At 41.5% G+C, this 22194-nt stretch overlaps 1 protein-coding gene across 2 annotated transcripts in view; it reads left to right on the top strand.

The window, feature by feature from the left end:
- INPP5F (inositol polyphosphate-5-phosphatase F) overlaps nucleotides 1-20704 on the top strand; it is a gene marked incomplete at its 5' end in the record, with an annotated part of 65548 nt that extends 44844 nt beyond the window's left edge. For both annotated transcript variants that reach the window (XM_084245165.1, XM_084245164.1), the window contains 11 exons: nucleotides 2339-2463; nucleotides 3261-3338; nucleotides 4075-4195; nucleotides 5358-5486; nucleotides 7137-7254; nucleotides 8786-8984; nucleotides 15936-16007; nucleotides 16872-16945; nucleotides 17609-17737; nucleotides 18193-18280; nucleotides 19424-20704. In XM_084245165.1, the coding sequence (XP_084101291.1) occupies nucleotides 2339-2463; nucleotides 3261-3338; nucleotides 4075-4195; nucleotides 5358-5486; nucleotides 7137-7254; nucleotides 8786-8984; nucleotides 15936-16007; nucleotides 16872-16945; nucleotides 17609-17737; nucleotides 18193-18280; nucleotides 19424-20579 (2289 nt within the window). In that variant the 3' untranslated portion in view covers nucleotides 20580-20704. The remainder of the gene's footprint in view (nucleotides 1-2338; nucleotides 2464-3260; nucleotides 3339-4074; nucleotides 4196-5357; nucleotides 5487-7136; nucleotides 7255-8785; nucleotides 8985-15935; nucleotides 16008-16871; nucleotides 16946-17608; nucleotides 17738-18192; nucleotides 18281-19423) is intronic.
- Nucleotides 20705-22194: the final 1490 nt, after the last annotated feature.

The following is a 22194-nucleotide window of genomic DNA, read 5'->3' as shown; positions in this document are numbered from 1 at the left end:
TCTCATCCTTGCTCCCTGTTGACTTTAAGACCTGTTTGTACGGATCAACTTTATAGGTGTATGTATTGAACAGGTATTTCCTCGTTTCTAAGGGTAGCCCAGCAGTGCTTGCTTTTCTGCTCTAGTCCCCTAGGTGACTGCTCTACAGGAGGTGGGCCCACGGTGGTCTGACTCAGACCTGGTGGCACCACTGTTGTTCTTGCCAGTGATTGGTTTAGGCACTGCCTGTGCATGTTCATTGGCAAATCAGCCAGTGAGGTATGATGTGAGGAGTAGTCAGCTGGGAGGCCTCTGGGAAAGAGTCTCCTGCTCTAATAAAAAGAGATGCAGGCACCAGCAGTCTCCCGTGGTTGTGTCTGCATTTGATGAGGTACTGCTGCAGTTGTCAAGTAAATGAACTAACCAGAGGACTGACCAATTCGCCGAGGATGGAGGAGCAAAAAAATAGAAAAAAAAGGGCATTTGTAACTATCATTAAGCAGTTCTGGAACCATGCAAACGCCAGACCTCTTGTTTTGAGATTTAAGTCAGATTTTATACACGATTACAAATTTATGTCAGCAGCGGGTCACACCATATACATTTTTCTGTAATTGTTCTTACTTCATATCTCATAGTGAGTCTTTAACCATTTCTCCCTTGGCAGGCCTTTAGGATACTTGGAGTTGGAGGAGTGAAACATTATTTTTTTATTGAGGTGACATTGGTTTATAACATTGATTATGTTTTAGAGGTGTAGAATCTCCCCCTTCAGGTGTTGTGAAATCTTACCAAACCACTGGGAAAATATATCACAGCCTTGAAACAGCAAACAGGCAGGTTATGTTATTTCAAGCAATAAGTTGGTTTAAAAAAAAAAAAAAAAGGTCCTTATCAAAATGCTGAGATGCCAGGAACACTGCAGGATGTAGACTCCCTGCCCCCACCTCTGCAAGGTGATGCTTGGTAATGGGACTGCTCTGAAGCTGTCACAGCTAGAATATCATTTGTACTATTATAAAAATGCTCAGAAAGCATCCTTCTTTGGAGGCTCTTGTGTTTTATAGAATAAATTTGTACAATTGAAATGGTTGGCTCCAATAGTATATGTATTTAAAGTTGGTACCTACCTCTGTTTCTCCCAAAAAGCTCACACCAGTTTACATTCAGCAATAGCCAGAGCCAGAGCCCTCTTCCACACATAACCACCAACGCTGCCTACACTAAATTTATTCAATGTTTGTCTATGTATGTGTAAAAGCTAGTTTTGTTTAAAACTTAAATTTCTTTATTTAACAAAGTTACAGACTCATGTCTATTGACATATTTTCTCTTGGGAATTTCCTATGTATCCTTGACCCATTTTTCTCTTCCTGAATTTATAGCATCTTTATAGTATAAGATCAATATTTTATAACATAATACAAAACCAATAATACTATACTATTTTATTGGTTTTTATGTTACGGGTCTATTCCCCTAGGTAATCTATTGTTGTTTTGATTTTTACCTTTGGTTATACAGAGCTTTTACATTTTTATGTTGTCATATCTGTCCATCTTCTTCTTTATGCCTCTGTTTTGTTTTTTTATGTTATCCTTAGAGAGTTAGCTACCATCCTACAAAAGTAGAAATATCAGCCCAATTTTCTTCTAGCATTTTTATAACATAAAGAAAAATTATTTAGATCATTAATGCATCTAGAATTTATTTTGTATGTAATAAGATGTAAGAAGCTATAGTAAGTTTTCCCTTTGCATATATAGTTATCTCTATGGCACTTATAGAATAGTCTGTAGATGCCCCAGAATTAAGAGTATTATCCTATGATAAGTCCCTCAGGATATACAGGTCTGTCTCTAGGCCACCTGTCCTGTTCTACTGAGTCATTCATATAGTCCTACATTGATACCACATTTCAATTGCTATAGATTATATTCTCCTTTACTCTTCATTTTTTTTTTTTACTCTTCATTTTCAAAAATTTTCTCAAATTAATTCTTCCAGATGGACTTAGAATTAATTTGTCAAGTCCATAGAAAGGTACTGGTTGCCTTTTGACTTGTGTTATTGAGTTTATAGATTAATCTGGGGAGAATTGACATCTATACAATTCTAATTAGTTATTATACATGTATAGTTTATTAAAAAGCTTTAATGCCATTGATATAAATAAGTCTCATAAACCTATATATAACAAACAAAAATCTAATTTAAAGGGGGGAAAACCAATGCTTGAGTGGATTAATGCCCCAGTATGACTAAATATTTCTAGAACATAATTCCAGACAAATCATTAAAAATCACATAATTCTAACATCTGACTAACTGAATTATTTCTTTTTCTTTGCTCTCATAGGTTATTATTAACTTGGTAGACCAGGCAGGAAGAGAGAAAATTATTGGCGATGCTTATCTGAAGCAAGTGTTGCTCTTTAACAACCCACAACTTACTTATGTTTCATTTGACTTCCACGAGCACTGGTAAGATGGCTTCCTGAAGGAGATTTGATCAGTTCCAGTGTTTGCACTAGAAGCTGCTACAGGAACCTAAGTTTCTCTTTATTGGGAAGAAAATTTTCTTCTAATTATTAGAAAGGGAAGGAGCATCATTTGTTTACATACTTTTAATATTCATATGGATTTTATTTTGGCTAGAAAGTTACATTCTTTTTCTTGAAATAGTCACAATCTTTCTGTTCCAAATACCTGTTAGAGTTCTGCTTTTCCTTTTATCAATCAGTTATAAAAGAACTTTGGAGCTCTTCTTTCCTGCTTGAGTTTGAGACTGGCAGAAATAAGAGTCGCCTTACTTAAAATATCCTGCTGGTTCATCTTCATGCTTTACTAGTAGTACTTCTTTCCCTGTGGATGAACTTCACTAATGTTTGTTCTGGAAAAAACATTCAGTGAATTGTTTAGGTATCGTGTGCATTCTGAAAGTAAGGTTCTTTTGTCATAATCCTGGCTCTTAAACCTGGATTAGTTTACCCAAGTATTGAAAATTTGGTGAGGAAAGAAGCTTCTGAGAAACCTGTGTTATGTTTCAATGTATTCTTAAGTATATTTTCTTTTACAGTGCAGATTAATTAAAACATTTTTATAATTGCCAATATAATTTATAGTGGTATTAACATCATGTACTTATAGTAATCATTGTAAGAAATTTTTCTAAATGGCTTAAATATATCTTAAGTTTAAACTAAAGATATTTAGTGTAAATATTTAGTCTATTAATATCTCATTAAAGATATTTTCTCTTTTTTTGGCATGTATTTTAGCCGAGGAATGAAGTTCGAGAATGTTCAAACACTGACAGATGCCATTTATGACATTATTCTTGACATGAAGTGGTGTTGGTAGGTATTTTGTCTGTGAAATCAGATGTTTTTGTCAAGTACCACAAAGTGTTCAAATAATCGCAGCAAGCAGAGAAAGAATTTTCCTGTTGGGTACATTTCCTATTCTCCTTTTCAAGAGAATGTTAGTTGTTAGACAATGTTAACTTTGAACAGGGAAAAGGTGTCAGATGTTGGGGCAAAACAGTGAAATGCTCTGTGACTATTCTTTAATTCCTTCTAATGCTCCACAGTCTACATTTCCTCTTTCTTCTCTGCCTCGTCACCCTTAACATGGAAGGAGGGCTTAGAGGTCTTTAAGCTTTCAGACATTTCATTTCAAGATTATCAGAGAAAGAAGATGATTCCTCACTGGTTAGTAAAGTGACTCTGTTCTAGCTCATTCAGATGCATTTCTTCATGGAGTCACAAGGAGGGGCAGGGTAATGTTTTAATGTACAGCAAAGCATAACCTGGGATGTGTGATATCTGCCTAGTCCTTGCCCTCTGTGCTTAGCACAGGTCACTCTTTCTGCCCTTTGGTGGGTTTTTTTCCCCCAAAATGGAGATTATGTCTTTCTTAACAAGTAATTGTAGAAGTTAACTGGCTAAAAAGGCCTCACTAATGCCTGCCACATAATAATATTCAAGCAAATTCATAATTGATGCTGTTGTTATTGTTATACTTTAAAGAATTTTCTCAGAAACATCTTAGAGTACTTATATCGTAAAATAATCTCATATTGTTTTTGAAAAGGGTTGATCAGGCTGGGGTAATATGTAAACAGGAAGGGATTTTCCGCGTGAACTGCATGGACTGCCTGGACCGCACCAACGTGGTCCAAGCCGCTATCGCCCGAGTGGTCATGGAGCAGCAGGTAATTCATCTAATCTGTTGGACAGTAAATATTCATTAAAAAAATTTTTTTTCACATGTAAACAAAAACTAAAGTCGTAGGCAGGTAGAACATTTACAGCGTGCAACCATTTTGTTGCCTTACAACCTAGGAAGCACAAACTTCACTAGAAATAAGTTGACTCAAATGGCATTTTCTTAAATACTCTTTAAACCATGAGACCCAACATTTTAAACTGTATTGAGTGGCACTGTGTGGTTATTTACCTGTTTTTTTCTGTCCGCTCCAAATCCTGCCTCTGTATTGGGAACCACAGTTGGCTTGCACCTGCCCATGTGAGTCTCTGCTAATTGGGGCACTAAAGGAAGACCATAGTGCTGGAGAGATGGGGCAGGCCAAGCTCTGTCAGCAACCCCTTCTCTGGACTGTTGGTTCCATTGGCACAACAGACTCAGTTTCTTCCCTTTGTGCCCCAGCCCTTGTTATGGCCTCTGCTTTCTGCAGTTATTATATCTGTTATGTCCACTGTTAACCTCAGTGCCCCCTTTTAGACCCTTCCACCTGCACCTGATGGAAATTGCTAGCATCATTTCATTTTTATGAACATTTGAGGATGTGAGTCTCTTCCTTCTAATGTAGCATGTAAGCATCCAGACTTTTGAGTTCAAGCCCAGGCTCTGTCACATACTAGCTGTTGAATCCATGTAAAGAATCAGTCTCTCTAAACTTTTGACTCTTCATTTTCGAAATGAGGGTGATAAGAGTATTGATAGCAAAGGGTTATTGTGAGATGTAAATGAAATAATGTAAAAAAAAATCCCTTAGAACCCTCGTCTTGGCACAGAGGTAACATTTATTGGGCATTGATTGCTCTGCCACTATTGTTGTTTCTGTGGTTTTTTTTTTTTTTTTATATTTTTACTTCATGTGCAAATTTAAAATAGACAAATATGAGCTTACATATTGAAAAGTACAACACAACGGTATAAATATTTCATTCTGTTGAACTGTAGCAATTCATAGTCTCTTATATGGTACTTTATTTTGAGAAAGTGTGAAAACACTGTTTCTTTTATTTAAGGACCCTAAATTGTTTATAAACTTGTTCCCTTCTCTGTAACATATGTCTTATGCTATCATTTCCTGATTTAAATGTAGTTACCCACTAATGTGTTGATTTTAGCTGAAGAAATTAGGTGTGATGCCCCCAGAGCAGCCATTACCAGTGAAATGCAATCGGATCTATCAGATAATGTGGGCTAACAATGGTGACTCCATCAGCAGACAGTACGCTGGGACAGCTGCTCTGAAGGTAAGGACGAGCTTGTATAGGTCGTCCTCTAGGACATAGAATGTGTTTTAAAACCAACTTTGTTTTCGAGAGAAAGGTAAGTGAACTACAGTTGGTAGGTCTATGTCCTTAAGTTTAAGGACACAATGGCTAAAGAAAATGGGGTGTGTGTGTGTGTGTGTGTGTGTGTGTGTGTGTGTGTGTGATGGAATATTACTCAGCCAGAAAAAGAGAAGGAAATCCTGCCATTTGCAATAGCATGGATGTGTAAGTGAAATATGCTAGGTGGAGAAAGGCAAATACTGTATCTCACTTGCATGTGGAATCTAAAAGCGTCAAACTCATTGAAACAGAGATGGGGAAAATGGGGAGGGGTTGGTCAGTGAGTATAAGTTTTCAGTTATAAAATGAATTAATTCTGGAGACATAATATATAGCATGGTGACTATAGTTTACAATACCATATTGTAAAGTTGAAATTTGCCGAGAGTAGATATTAAATGTTCATATATACACAATAAAGAGAATTATGTGAGGCGATGGATGTGTTAACTAAATATCATTTCACTATATATATATCAAATCATATGTACACTTTTAACTTAGTGCTTCTTGTCCATTATATCTCCATAAAGCTGGGAGGAAACAGAAATACTTCTCATTACTTCTGATACTAAACTTCTTTGGACTCAGCAATCATGTGTCTCTTTCCTGTAATAGTCTTGTTGCTATGTTAATAATTTCTGTGAATGACCTAATTTACAGCATGTGCTTCCTGAATTGTTTTTTGGGAAAAGACCGTTGCTGAGATTTTTCTTGGATAGAAATAGTGGAGTTGGGATGGGGGAAAAAAAAGAACTATGCTTTAAATCACTATCTCTCTAAGGACTTTTACTGACACTTTTGTGAAAACTAAGGGAAAAAAAAACAATTTAAATCTGGGATCATGTGAAGTGAGAAATGGAAACCACTGCTGTCTCTGGGTACATGAAGCATATCCACATGCCTTGGTGAAATCCCATTGTTGAGATCTCAGAGGACCTGTTCACATTTTCCCACATCAGAAATTTGTGGGTTTTTTTTTTTTTTTAAAGATTTATTTATTTATACAAGCACTGGGTACAGTCAGAAGCGCGGGAGGGTGAGAGAATTCACCAGAGCCAGAGCGGGGGGCAGAGCAGGCAGAAGGACTGAAGTACACTGCTGAGGGGAGCAGCGGGCGGCAGGAGAGGTCTGTGCACCATGTGGGACCCTCCCCGGTGGCCGGGGATTGAACCAGAGCTGGAGGCTGCGGGCAGCTTTGCAGCCCAGCGCTGAACCGCTGTGCCACCAGGGGAGGCCCAATTTGTGGGTTTTGAATACCAGTTTATGGCTTGAAAAATCTTGTGGCTGTTTCGTTTGTTATATTATAGTTTTTGACCTGTAAGTTCTAGAAATTCTATGATTGCCAAGAATGGCTTTACTTTAAAGGATCATTAAACTGTGAAGACTTGATGCCACAAATAGCATGTTTCTTTATTCGAATGCTTGGGTCAGAGTCAACCCCTAGTAGATATTTTAACTATATTACTTGGAAATTATGAAAGCAGAATTCCAGTCTTGAATTGAAAGTCTACATTGACTTGGGAACGCTCGTGTTTGAATTGTCAAAATGACTTTTTTACTTGACAGGGTGACTTTACAAGGACAGGAGAAAGGAAGTTAGCAGGCGTTATGAAAGATGGTGTTAACTCGGCAAATAGGTATTACCTGAATCGATTTAAGGATGCTTATAGGCAAGCTGTTATAGGTAAGGAACATAAATGACTTTCTTTAAATGTGTTATTCTTTCTGTGACTAACATTTTATAGAAACCAATGTTATTAACATAGTTTATATGTTTTATACTATAATACTATATGTTTTATACATTTATACTATATGTTTTATACTATAGTGTATTTATTCTGAACATCTTACCCAATAAGTCAAACTCACATTTTCATAAGATTAAAATTTGACAACTATTGTAGACTGGAGCAAGAAAAGAAACCACAGATTTCCACATGCACTTGTCAGTTTGCTACTCATGTAACAGAAGGTAGGTTGAGGCACCTAGAGTATAGATTAGGGTGACTAAAACCTTATTAGCTGAAAACTCTACATTCTGTTTTTCTATCACTCAAGGCTTAGAGTAATATACCTTTCCTGAAACCATGACTTAATAGGCCATAAATTCTTGGCATTATGATGAAGAGGAAATGGAGTCTACATTGTCCAGTGAAATTCATGCCTTAACATGTTTCTTTATTTGAATGCTTGGGTCAGAGTCATGACCTGACTCTGACCTTAGCCTTAGCATGAATTTTAATTTAATTTTCAGGAAAGTATTACCTTACAGGATTGAAGTAAATGTTGAGTGTTTCTGATTAAACTAAATGTAAGAGTTTGTCTTAATGGTCTCTCTGAATATTTTTTAAGTCCCATTTTTAAACTAGTAATCATGTACTATTTCACTCATGAAATACTGGCACCTAGACACCAGTTCATTAGGTATCTGAGAAGACTGGTGTAAAGAAGTTTAGTTCATTTGCCATGGGCAGGGTGCATGATAACTGGAATTTAGGTTTTAGCAGTTTATTTGAGAAAAAATAGATACCTTTCTCCTACTGGTTGATCTGCCAACTCAGCTATGTAATTGAGTTCTAGGTTCTGTCCTCTCAATTCAAGATCATATCAGCTCATCCTAATCTTGAAGCTGGCTGGGTCTCTTGAAGGTTGAGCAAAAAAGGGCCAGCAACAGCCTGGATGTATTGCTTCTCTTGCAGGGCCTCTTTTCCCAGAAGCTGCCTCCAGTCTTGTCCCAAACAACTAGAGGGAAAGGGATTATAATGACTTACTAAGGCTTGAGCTACCCACCATACCAGAAAGAAGTTAGCCTATTTAGGTCTTTTACTCCATTTTAAAATTGGTTATTTGACTGTGGATTACTGAATTTTTTGGGAAACCTTATCAAGTAGGGACTTATATCCAATATATTCTGCAGAAGAGTATATTCTGTCAGTTCTATAGACTATATTCTGTAGAAGAATATGAACTCTCCTGTTCTGTGGGTTGTCTTTTCACGTTCAAGGCATTGTCCTTTGAAACACAAATTTTTTTTATAATTTTGATAATGTCCAGTTTGTCTACTTTTTTGTTGCTTGTGATTTTGACCTCACTAATATCGCAAAGATTTATGCCTGTGTTTTCATGTGAGTTTTATGGTTTTACATTCCCCCCTTTTCTTAAAGTGTGTTAGTAACTAAGATGATGATAGATATTAACACTTTCTACTCTAGATTTGATGCAAGGCATTCCAGTGACAGAAGATCTTTATTCCATATTTACCAAGGAGAAAGAGCATGAAGCTTTGCATAAGGAAAATCAAAGAAGCCACCAAGAACTAATAAGTCAGCTCTTACAAAGTTATATGAAGTTACTGCTGCCTGATAATGAAAAGTTCCATGGGGGCTGGGCCCTTATTGACTGTGACCCCAGGTGAGTTGGAATGTTGTCCTGGTTACCTCTGTGCTTACATTTCTCATGTTGGTGAGTTGTAGTTAACACTAGCAGTTGTCTGTAACTCTGAGGCCATGGGTGCATTCTGCACTTGCCTTGGACCAAAATTGAAGAGGCACTAAAAAAACTCAGTAATGAAGAGAAATATTTTAATGTAATATTCAATTAAAAAAACAAATTGAAAACCATTTGTAGCCAGCTATGTGGGTTTCCCCTTACCACTATCCAGCATCTAGATTTTTTTGTATTAGCACACATAACTGAATGCAGCAAGAGGTGCAGTGATGCTAGTTATTTTGATTAGTTGGTAAAAAGGTCCTGGCCTTTCATAAAATAGGTCAACTAAAGCTTAACGTGTTTTTGTTTTTGTTTTTTAAGATTTATTTATTTATACAAGCACTGGGTACAGTCAGAAGCACAGGAGGGTGAGAGAATTCACCAGAGCCAGAGCGGGGAACAGAACAGGCAGACCGACGAGGTACACTGCTGAGGGGAGCAGTGGGCGGCAGGAGAGGTCTGCGCGCCGTGTGGGACCCCCTCCCGGCGGCCGGGGATCGAACCAGTGCTGCAGAGTCTGTGGGCAGCTTCGCAGCCCAGCGCTCAACCGCCACGCCACCAGGGGAGGCCCAACTTTTTTTTTTTTTTTTTTTTAACCAAAACCATCAAGTTTCAAGAGCTTCTTCAAAATATCAATGAATGGCAGGATCTAAATTTATCAGATTGTATACTTTTAGATTGAAATCTAAAATTAAAATCTTCAATAATGTGAATCAAAAACATTTCAGAAAATACGAGGCCAACTTCTGAGGATAAAAGGCTCTAGATTTTATCTTATTTTATATTTCATAGTTTTTTTTTTTTAATTTTTTTTTAAGATTAATTTTTATTTATTTATTTATACAAGCGCTGGGTACAGTCAGAAGCGCGGGAGGGTGAGAGAATTCACCAGAGCCAGAGCAGGGAGCAGAGCAGGCAGAAGGACCGAAGTACACTGCTGAGGGGAGCAGCGGGCGGCAGGAGAGGTCTGCGCGCCATGTGGGACCCTCCTCCGATGGCCGGGGAGCAGCCGGGGATAGAACCGGCGCCGCAGAGGCCGCGGGCAGCTTTGCAACCCAGTGCTCAACCGCTGCGCCAGCGGGGAGGCCCTATTTCATAGGTTTTTAATGAAAGGAACATAAATCAAGCTTGAAAGAACAATTGAATGCAAAGTAGTCATTCCATTACATATATACATTACATACATTAAAATTAGTGATTGTAGGTTTATAAAGATGCCTTCTATGACTTTAATTTCATGTATTATTTTGCTTTGATAGTCAATACTATATGTATGGATGCAATTTACAGACTCTTAAGGGATGAGTTTTTCCTTACATACGACTTATCAGAAATTCTCTTTTTCATGTACCCTGGTTGGAATTTTTAAAATAATAGTACTCCAACTAAATGCAGCATCATCAACAAAAAAGGGCAAATTCCTATTCAAAAATAACTGTAGGTGGTACACCTCCATTTTGCTCCAGTTTTAACTCTGTATTTTAATTTAAAAAAAAAAATTATGCATACAAGAACTGGAGTATAGCCCAGAGGTGCGGGGGGTGAGAGGATTCACCAGAGATAGAGTGGGAACCAGAACAGGCAGATCTACCGAAACACACTGCTGAGGGGAGCAGCAGGTGAGTCAGGAGAGGTCTGCTGTGCCATGTGGGTTCCTCCCTGGCCGGGGATCAAACTCGTGCTGCAGTGGCTGCAGACAGCTTCATGGTTGCGTCTTAACTCCTTGCACCACCAGGGAGGCCCTGGGTTATTTTAATTTTTTAAAGATGAGATGATCAATATTTTCCTTAGATTGAGTATTTTTATTTCTCCTTTAGAGATAATTGAAATAGGGGAAGGCCAAAAGGTTTACTTCTAAATACTGTTTTGTAAGGTCACACTGTTTCTGATTTATAGTCCTGCAATTCTTGTGGAGAGATGGTATCTTGAATTAGGAATTAAAAAAAAAAATGAAAAGTGTGTTTAGCTGTGCCATTTAAAGCTTGCAACAAAACTTGGGTGATCATAAACTTGGGACACTGATGCTGAAGATTGTCTCATCGACCCAGTATTCATTGGCTGAGGTGCTGCCTTCCGTTCTGTTGGTGGCTGCCAAAGCCAGAGCCTGGAGGGAGGTTCTCTGTGTGTTGACGCTGCAGCATGACATAGACTTGGGTCTGAGATGGTGGGCGCGCCATTGCTGACCCGGACAACAGGAGTGTCTGAACTATTGGTGCTTCTGCTCCAGTGCCTCTAAGTCCAAACCCCTAACCTATGTCAACTGCACCTCTCAAAGGAGCCCATTAATGTCATTAATTAATGACATTAATTCTTTTTTTTTTTTTATAGAGGCATTTTTATTTATTTATTTATTTATTTGCTTGCTTGTTTTGTTTATACATGCACTGGGTACAGTCAGAAGTGCGGGAGAGTGAGAGAATTCACCAGAGCCAGAGCGGGGAGCAGAACAGGCAGAAGGACCGAAGTACACTGCTGAGGGGAGCAGCGGGCGGCAGGAGAGGTCTGCGCACCATGTGGGACCCTCCTCCGGTGGCCGGGGAGCAGCCGGGGATCGAACCGGCGCCGCCGAGGCCGCGGGCAGCTTCGCAACCCAGCGCTCAACCGCTGCGCCACCAGGGAGGCCCAATGACATTAATTCTTATGAGAAGGGAAGGGCGGTGACCACCACAGGCTTGTGGAATTTGTCTGTGGTGACCAGGACCAAGTGCTCAGCTTTGAGACTCTCTGCTTTGGTCTCCTCTTAGGTTGACCACACCAGAAGTGGTTGCATCTGACAGTGGTGGAGGCATTAACTGCTGCTTGCCACTTGTAAGGTTTCCTACTGGTACCGTTTTGTTAGAAACCACCTTCTTGAAGCTTTGAGTCATAATGACATGAAGTAGAGAGTGAAGCTGACTTCACAGGCCATGCTTGACTTTTTGGCTGGGGTAGAGGCCGAGGCTGGCCTGCCAGGAGTGCCAGTATCTTTGTTTTAATAGAGGCACTTCACCACTTTGTGGCTGATGACCGTGTGGGCTCCTTTGAGAGGTACAGTTGACTTAGGTTAGGGGTTTGGACTTAGAGGCGCTGGAGCAAAAGCACCAATAGTTCACAGTGATCATCAGTCTCCTCTTCTGCCTGTTCTTCCAGAGGAGCTTTTTCAGATAGAGAACTGTGGCCTTCGTATTTCACTGCATTCTTTGGTGGATTGTTATCTGATGAGTGTCCTGTGCCCATTTGACTTTCCAAAGTTAAATTTCTCTCTATCTTGAGTAGACAATTAAGGACGCTTACTAACTCTTCTCTACTTTGTCTTGTGGATATGCTTTCTGATACTGCCAAGATTTGTCACTGGCATTTTTCCTCATTGCAAGGCTTAAAGATTTTCCAGATGGTGGATAGTTTTCCCTTTCTCTTGAAGGGAGAGGTCTGGAAACCTGTTCTTGCACCGACTTTGGTCTAGACTTTGTGCAGTCTATCAACTGAATTAGGGACATGGACCTGAAGCAGGGCAGTGTGAGGTCCCTCTGGGAATTTCTGCAAGAGCTCAGGTCTCAGTCCGCCAGCTGGCTTTGGACCTCAGACTTGAGGGCTTCAGCAGTGGAACCACTCCCCTGGTTTTTGTAAAAATCTTTATTGAGATAGACATCATGCCATACAATTGACCCATTTCAAGCGTGCAAATCTGAATATTGAGAGCTGTTCAGCCCTCACCACAGTCAATTTTAGAATGTTCCCATCAATCACAGCAAGAAGCCCCATACCCTGTAGTTGTCACACCCATGCCCCCCTGGATCTCCAGGCCTGTGCAACTGCTGATCTACTGCTTTCTCTGGATGTGCCCATTCCGGACATTTCCTGTAAAATCCTGCGATATGTTGGCCTTTGTGCCTGGCTTTGTTCACTTTGCATAATGTTTTCAGGGTTCATGCGTATGGCAGGTAGAAGACCTTCACTGCTTTTTATAGCTAAACAGTACTCCAGTGTATGCGTGTACCATACCATACCATACCATCCTGTTTCTCCAGCCTTCCACTGGCGAGCATTTAGGGAGTGTCTGCCTTCTGGCTCTTGTACAGAACGATGCTATGAAAACTGTGTGTAATTTTTTTTTTTGTTTGTTTTTGAACATGTTTTTATTTTGGGAATATACCTGGGAATGGAAGTATCCACTCGTGCTTCTTCCATGTTAACGTTTGAGAAACCACCAGACTATTCCCACAGAAGCTGCACCATTTTGCATTTCTTACTAGCAGTGCATGAGGGTTCCAGGCTTCCCACGGGCTCCCCAGCACTGGCCGTGTCCTCCTTCAGCCGTGTCGTCCTCGCGGGAGTGAAGTGGCCTCTCCTGGTTTTGATTTGCATTTCTCTAGTGACAAACAATGCTGCCGATTTGCTCTTGCGTGCATCGGCCATTTGTGTATCTTCCTTAGAAAAATGCCTATTGAAATCCTCTGCCCGCTTGTTAATGTCGGGCTGCCGTGTGGCTTTTGTGTTGAGTTGGGCCTCGTTTGTTTTTGTAAATAGATTTGTGCAGAGAGCAGGGCTGGGCTGAGAGTGTGGCGAGGGAAACAGGGTTGCACAAGAGCAGGACTGGAGGCTGTCTTTATTTAAAATGTTGTTTTGGTCATATGGCTGCATTGCTTTTGACTTTTCAAGAAACTGCCCTACAAAGGCCCTGACGGCCGGGCTTGGGGGGGCCCCCGGGGCCAGCGCGGCAGGCGGCGCGGCACGCAGGGAGCCCGCGGCCGTGGGGCCGGCCGGGCCGGGCGCAGCGCCCCGCTCTGTCGCCCCGCGCGGCCCCCTCCTCGGGGCGGATCGCCTGCGCCCTGTCCAGCACCCGGGCGAGCACTGGGGGGCCGTGGGGCGGCCGGCGGGGCTGCCGCAGCCCCGACTCCCGAGGGAGGCCGCAGTACCCGCCTCGCCCTGCAGGGGGCGCCCGCCGCGGCCGGCCGCGCATGCGCCTTGGCCGCGCCGCAGCGGAAGTGGGCGGGGCGGGGGCGGGGCCTCGCGGCGGGGCGGGGCCTGCGCGGCTGCAGTCCCGCAGTGCTGCGGCGGGAGTCGGGGCGGCTGGCGGCTGCGCCTCGAGCCCTCGACAGACGGACGGACGGACGGACGGACCCTCGCCATGCCGCGCTCGCACCGGCCCCCGCCCGCCGCCCCGCGGGCCGCCGACGCCGCGGGCCCCGCCGCGGAGCCCAAGCCCGAGGGCAACAGCCTGGCCACCACCTTCAAGATCTTCCTGCTGTTCGCGGGGCTCATGGTGAAGGTGCCCGTGGGGCTGTACTTCTCCTGCAAGCTGCTGCTCTTCCAGAGCCTGCTGCTCATGTCCCCCGACGACAGCGGCTTCTACGCCACGGTCGTGGCGGTGGCCGGGCTGCACGTGGTGCTCGCGGTGTTCGTGCTCGTGGCCTGGCGCGAGGGGCTGCCCGGCTGGGGCGACGACAAGAGCGAGTAGCGGGGGGCGCGGGGCGCGGGGGGCGGGCGGGCGCGGGGGGCGGGGGGGGGCCGCGGCGGGGGCCGCGGCGCCGACGGGGCGGGGGGCGCTCTCCGGACCGAGTGCCGCGGGGCCGCGGCCGCCCCGGGGGCGAGTGTTTCGTGCTAAAATGTGTCGTGACGTCCACTCTGCGGCTGGGCTGCGGCGGCCGGCGGCGGACTCGTGAGTACGGGGGCCCTGGGGGGGTCTAGGGGGGCTGGGGGCCCTGCGTCTGCGCTGTCCCCCCGCGGCTGGGGGCGCTGGGGGTACTGGGGGGCGGGGGGCCCTGCGTCTGGCCCGTCCCCCCGCGGCTGGGGGTACTGGGGGGGCCCTGGAGGGCGAGGGGCCCTGCGTCTGGCCTGTCCCCCCGCGGCCGGGGGCGGTCCCGGCTGTCCGCAGCGGTGACCTCATTCCCCGCAGTGAGGACGTGACTGCCCCCCGCGCCCCCCCCTTCCTTGCCAGTAGTATTTTGGTAAATCTTGGCAAAAAAGCATGAAATCCTAGAAATAAAGACCGTCTCTGTGGCATTTTGAGACCCACTTAGGGACGCGGGTTCATCTCCACCGTGATTGGAAAGATGATCAATACCCGATGCTTGTTAGTGCCGCGTTCCCGGCGGTGCCGTTACTTGTTGCTCGTAGATTTTACTTACATGTTGGCTGTTCTCTTACTGGTGGTTTTACAGGTGTTTTTTCTGTAGCTTTGATTTCAAGGTTCGTCCTTCTGTGTCGCATGTAATCCTTATGCTGATACTAGATTTTAGAATGGAAGGGAAAATAAGGCAAAACGAATTGAAAGAGAATTAGGATATATTGTTTGTTCCTTCAAAGTCGGGTAATCTATGGTGAGGGAAATGCAGAGGAGCTGGGGCTTGGTTTTGTTTTTGCACATAAATGTTATGTAAAAAATTACCCGATTTGTCAGAGGATGTGTTCTACATGAGCGTGAAAATACTGTAAATGAGCAGCGCCAATTTGCAGGTTATTTGGTGTGAGAGAGTCGAGATGGTTTCCTCTTTTCAGTCTGTTTTTATTTCCCATCCCTTACCTTGGTCCTCGCTGACTCCACCCACCGTCTCTGCCCTTGGCTCCTCCTTGCTCCTGCGGCATTACCCCCTCCTTTCCCCCCTCTAGCCCCCCTAGATTTTTCCGCAGTCTCCCCCCGCCCAACCTCCATCTTTCTGAGAAGGGACCTCTGAGCAGCTCTGATTGGTCTAATAACACAAACGCCCTCTTTTATATTATTTTATTTTTAATTGCTAAATGGTAATCAAATGGCAATTACACATTTAAGGTTAGCAAGACTCAAAATCGATTTTGCTCTGCCCCTCCCCCCCGTCTTTTAAGTGGTTTGTCTGTGGAAATATGCTTGGCAGAAATGCAAATGAAAATATTTAATTCCCTGTCATGTTTGTTTAGCCTCATTGATGCTACTCACAGAGATGTGGATGTGCTGCTACTGCTTTCTAATGCTGCCTACTACGTCGCCTAGTAAGTTGCTTATTGATTTCAAGCATTTAATTGTTTTAAATTTGAATAAAATTTCCTTTTAAGAATCCACAAGAAATTTGCAAACTAGATCTATAAAGAACCTCATTGATCCCCTTAGTCCTCAATTTGAAATGTGATTTATAATCCATGTTTGATTTCAGCATTTGGTGTTAATATAGCTCCCAAATTTTGTTATATACAGTTAACTATCAATTCATACCATAAATACTCTGTTTTCAATAACTCTGTTACCAGTGATACTATCACGAGTATGCTGTCCTGGTGAGAGAATCCTGTGTGCGCATGCGCACGCATTTCTCTGCAGTCACCTGGTTATGGTGAATGAATGATGACTTGTGGTTTATTGCCAAATTGATATCCAGCAAGACCACCAACTAAAAATGCCACTAGCAATACTTGTTCCTCGTAACCTTACTAGAAAATGAAGCTGTTTTTTTAAGTAAATATTTTCTTTCTGACTTTGTGTGAACCGTCATGTTTTGATCATTGGTTCAGGACCGGCCAGTGGGCATCGGTCATATGAGTTTTTCATTTCTGATGAAAAGCAGTTCTGTCTGCTTTCATCCACAAAGTTTCAGTGTATGTCTATTCCTTCCTTTCAGACAGATTTTAGGTTTGGTTTTTCTTTCATAAAAGGCTTTATAAAGCTGAAGTTTTGCTTTGTGACTGATTTATTCTTTTAATGTAAGATCTATAAACTGATTTTCCTTTAGCTTTTGAACTAATTATGTTAATTTTGTTTCATCTAGTTTTTAAAGTATTTAACTTTGACCCCAAAATGCATGGGCAGTGCACAAGCCAAATATATGTTTAATTCTTTTTATTCCCTCTCCCTTTATCTAGTTATGATGATGAAGTTGACAAAGTAAACCAGTATCAACGACTAAGTCTAGAAGACCTGGAAAAAATAGAGATAGGTAAGTTTTAACATATTAACCAAGCAACAGGAAGTAGATGCTATTTCTTCTAAGTATGGGCATATCTTAATAAAACCAGAAAGGAATATTCTAAGTACTTCTTGAGATTCCTTTAAAAAAAAAAAAAAAGATTTATGCATACATGGAAGAATTGTGATATAAGCCAGAGTTGTGGGAGGTGAAAGGATTCACCAGACAGGGTGGAGAGCAGAACAGTCAAATCTATTAAAAAACACCTAAGGTGAGCAGCAGGTGAGACAGGAGAGTCTGCTGTGCCACATGTGGGTCAGTTCCCTGACCGGGGATTGAACTCAGGCCTTGGCAGTGATAGTGCTGAGACTAACCCCTCCGCCACCAGGGAGGCCCCAGATTTCCTTCTGTTCTTTAGAGATCAGTGATAGGTGTAGTTTAGTAACTGTATTCCTTTATCACCTTGTGAAGATAAACTCGGGGATCACAAAAGTTTAAATATTTGTGACTAAAAATTTAAGTATTTTTAGTTATAGTCTCATCAGGTCATCATAATCTTCTATTTTGTGTGTGCTCCTTTAGAATATGAAAAATAATGCAAAATATCTAACTGATGAATGTGCATCTTAAGGTTATCAAAGAAAGTAAATGTTATCTGAAAGATGTAACTTCACATATTCATTGGGTGTTTAGGTCCTGAGCCCACTCTTTTTGGAAAGCCGAAGTTCTCCTGTATGAGACTGCACTATAGATACAAAGAAACAAGTGGCTATTTCCACACTCTGAGAGCTGTGATGCGCAATCCAGAAGAGGATGGAAAAGGTAAGGATATTTAGTGAGTTTCAAAGTCTGCTTTTATCAGCCCAAATGGAATTGGGAACAGCACCATTGTCACCCAAATGATCCAGGGAAGTAGCTGTGATATGAGACCTGGAAATAGTGACTTTGTCCCACTATTGGAGGGAGATTACTTGGGAATTCTGTGTTTTGGCCAAGCTTTTCTCACCAACATAAGCCTCTGTTCAAGGCCTTGACATCAAGAACAGTGTTTACACATACAAGAGTTAGAATAAACTTTCAATTCCAATTGATTATTTTTTAAATTTTATTGTAAAAATTTGTTCTGGAATATTTTGAATTAGAGAGCTAGTGAGTAAGTTTTTGTGAAATGTACTAAACAAATCTGTCTTAAAATAGATTTCATGTAGGGTTTTGAGTTAGAATGCAGTTTTTTGCCAAGTGTTTGGAAATCTGGCAGAGCTATATTTGGGTTTCAGACACACTTCAGTGCATTGCTGAGATGCTGCAGATCACCAAGCAAGCCATGGGGCTGGACGTGCCTATAATTGAAAAGAAGCTGGAGAGGTGAGTACCCTTTTGATTTTCTCTCAAGAAGGAAGACCTGATTTGCATGTGAAGGAGAGAGCACATTATGATGCAATGTGTTGCTATTTAGAGAGAACAGTATCAAATTTCTATGTCAAAAAGTAATACTTTCTGTTAAACATGGCCACAAACAATATGTTTTAAAATTCACAAATATACTCTAAAGAGTGAGTTATCAAATTTAAATAACTTTGTAGAAAAAACTAGGTAGCTGGTATGTCTTAAGCAGTAGGGTTTTGGGAAAAAATCCTGTCATCAGATTGTATGACATTTAAAATTTATGGATTTTTCCCTCTAATGAGTAAGGATCATGGTCCACGTTCCACTAGGGAAGAGAGCAATTTGTCATCTAAAGTGATCCTGCGTGACCAAAGAGTGCAAGTTTACCTACTGGGAGTGTGACGAACAGCACTGACCTATTTCTTGTTTATAAGCTGCCAAAGATGCCAAAGGAGACATACTGATTAAGTTTAAAATAAATTTGGGTAATTCACAGAAAACATAAAGAAATGAAGTTCTCTTCCTCACCTATACCTTAACTTAGCCCAACTGAAATGTGTGCAGACAACTTTAGTTGAGATGCTGTCAGTCCCCACAGTGTTGTCTTGGCCCGTTGTGTAGATTGTGCACGTGACAGATCTGTGCTGCTCCACACAGCAACCACTCATCACATGTGGCTCTGGAGCCTTTGAAATGTGACTAAATTTAGGTGTGCTGTAACTGTAAAATGCCATACATTGGGTGTTTCAGAACTTGCTATGAAAAATAAAACTATCACAGTCTCTTAACATTGATTATAATTTGAAATGACAGTATATTGTATATGTTGGATTATGACTAGATAGTGTTAAAATATATATATAGTATATAGTTTGCAAATCTTTTTTAAAAGTATATATAGTATATATATATAGTTTTTTAAAAGTATATATATATATAGTTTGCAAATCTCGACGGACAGTACCATTTTAGCTACAACTCCAAGGGTTATCTGGGTTTATCACTTAGCAGTACACTGTTTTCAAGACATTGGGACCAATTTAAATAAGCAGAGTTTTCATTAACTGCAGCTGTTATACTGGATTCCGTAGGGAATTAAACTTTTCCTCTTCTAATTTGTAGGAAAAGCAGTAAACCTCACGAAGACATCATTGGCATTCGATCTCAAAACCAAGGCTCTCTGGCCCAGGGAAAAAAATTTTTAATGAGCAAATTTTCATCTTTAAATCAAAAAGTGAAGCAGACCAAATCCAATGTAAATATTGGCAATCTGCGAAAGCTAGGAAACTTTGCAAAACCTGAGGTGAAAGTTAACTTTCTAAAGCCGAATTTGAAAGTCAATCTTTGGAAGTCAGATAGTAGTCTTGAAACCATGGAGAATGCAGGTGTGGTGGATAACAAAGTCCAGCCAGAATCTGATGGGGAAATATCTTCAGATAATGATTCATACCACTCTGATGAATTTCTTACCAACTCCAAGTCTGATGAGGACAGGCAGCTAGCTAGCTCTCTAGAGAACGTAGGGCCAGTAGACTATGTTCTCCCCAGTTGTGGTATTATTGCTTCGGCACCTCGGTTAGGAAGTCGATCTCAGTCCATTAGCAGCACTGATCTTAGCATCCAAGTTCCTTCAGAGAGCACTGTCGCTCATGGCAGCAGGCCTGAAAAAGGTCATGAGTCTCTTCTGAAGAAAAGTCCTTCTGTTGACAGTATACACGTACTGACTGGCTTTGCCAAGCCTGTGGATATTTACTGCCACAGATTTGTACAAGATGCACAAAACAAAATGACCCAGCTCTCAGAGACCAGATGTGTTTCTCAGCAGGCTAGTGAGGAAGGAAATCAAATGACCCGCCAAGTTTCTAATGAAGAAACTCAGTCAGAAGCAATGGAACAGACGCCATCTCGACCGTCGCAGTTAGATGTATCTTTTTCTGCGACGGCCCCTCAGTTCTTGTCAGTTGAACAAGGACATTCAGTTGTATCTCAAAAGACCCCTGGCTCCGGATCCAGTACGCTTGAACTTGAAACAGGCCTTCCTATAACTCCTTCTCCTTCAGAGAGCAGTAGCAGCCGAGCAGTCTCTCCCTTTGCAAAGATTCGAAGTTCCATGGTCCAGGTTGCTAGTATCACCCAAGCCGGATTAACCCAGGGGATCAACTTTGCCGTGGCAAAGGTTCAGAAGAGCCCTGCAGAGCCCGAAGTGGTTAATGAAGTCCAGCAGAATGAACTCAGAAGCATGTTTACACAATGCCAGACACGAATAATTCAGATTTAGTTTTTAGCCATTAAGAATCCTTCTGCAACTTTTATTTAATCCGAAGTAAGGAGGTTCCACATACTAGGCTATTTTAACTTGATACTGCCTTTCAATCTAGGGATAACAAATTCTAATTATGTTTATTGGAAAAGGCTTTAAAAGGAGTCTGAACTTAAGCAGATTTCTAGATTTGGGAGCCAGGACAATGAAGTGCATCATCCTGGAATGTGCAGACCTGGGTAACTTACCCACCACAGAGCAATTTGTCTCTTTGAAATTCAGGCTAGATTTATTTGAGAGATAGTAACGCAAACCTTTTTTTTTGGGGGGGGAGGGGGCAGTTAGAGTGAAGTTAGACATTAAAACTGGGCATGGACACATTTAAGAAATTAGAATTTTTCATAACTTGTTTGTATTGCCTCTTTAAGGTAATTACATTTAGTTTTTAGTGATTTTTTTTTTTAAAGTATTACCTAATATGGAGAAGCATTTCAATATAACAAAAGTCTTGGTTTGGTTTTAATGGTTTAGCCATTCCCTATCAAGCGTTAATTGAGGTATTGGCACTATACATGCCCATTTGATACTAAATTTTCTCCATATTCTTAGATTTTAAGGTATTCTGTCACCTCTACACCCCAAAGTCTAGTAGTAGTAAGACTTGTGAGTCATCAGGAGAACCTGACATCTTATGTGAATACTAGCACCTACTTAATTTTGCTCTGTTTTTAGAAATGTAAGAATGTACTGGTAATTCCTGAGGGAAGTTTTCGAGTTGTAGGGGCTCTCCTTAACATCTGCAGACTAACACGGACTACTCAAAGTTTAGTTCGAAGCACAGTTGTGGCTAAAACTGATTTTATGACTATAACCCTGACCACATGGACCCATGGACTCTTCTGTAAGCCTGTAAGTTGCACATCTTATTCCCAAACAAGTATTGACTGGTTTATCTGGTATCTTTAGAGTGTTACTCTGTTGACGTGATTCTCAGCTAAACATTATGTCTGTTGTAACAACTTTGATTAAGTATTTCCACTTTTGTTATTTATTAGTGGTGTCCTTTGTTTTTGCAAGTGTCAAATCCTGTGACTATTTAAAATAAAATACCATTGTAATTTAAGTGATAAAGTGTATGAGAATTCTTTAGTATTTGCAAAATAAATTTTCTATAACTGAACACCTGGCCCCAGTCTTTTCATATGCTTCTCTTGAAGTGTCTTCCTTAAAAACAATGAAATACATCACAAACCATCAAATTTTAAAATCCAGACAGTGGAACCAAATGCTTTATTTTTCTCTTACCAATTTTTCTTGCTTGAAAATACTTAAGTGAAAACTTAAAGTCCTACAATATGACAGCAAATATAAGCCAAAGTCATGAGAAAGTGTTTATGCTCCACAGAAATTGGTTGCAAAGAGGTGATTTTTTTTTTTTTTTTAAATTAAGACAGCGAGCTGATGTTCATAGACCCTGATCAGAATTAACGTGTCCTGGTTATACAAATAGGAGTCACACTGAATTCATTAGCTCGGCAAGCTCTGAGGTCCACATGTGTGGGCAAGGAAAAAAAGGTTCCTGAGGGCCAGAGCGCCAACCCCCCCTGCTCCCGGGGGACCCGCGCAGAAGTGG

Source organism: Talpa europaea, assembly GCF_964194135.1.
Source record: "Talpa europaea genome assembly, chromosome: 10".
Classification (NCBI taxonomy): domain Eukaryota; kingdom Metazoa; phylum Chordata; class Mammalia; order Eulipotyphla; family Talpidae; genus Talpa; species Talpa europaea.
This window is presented reverse-complemented; position numbering and strand designations above follow the sequence as displayed.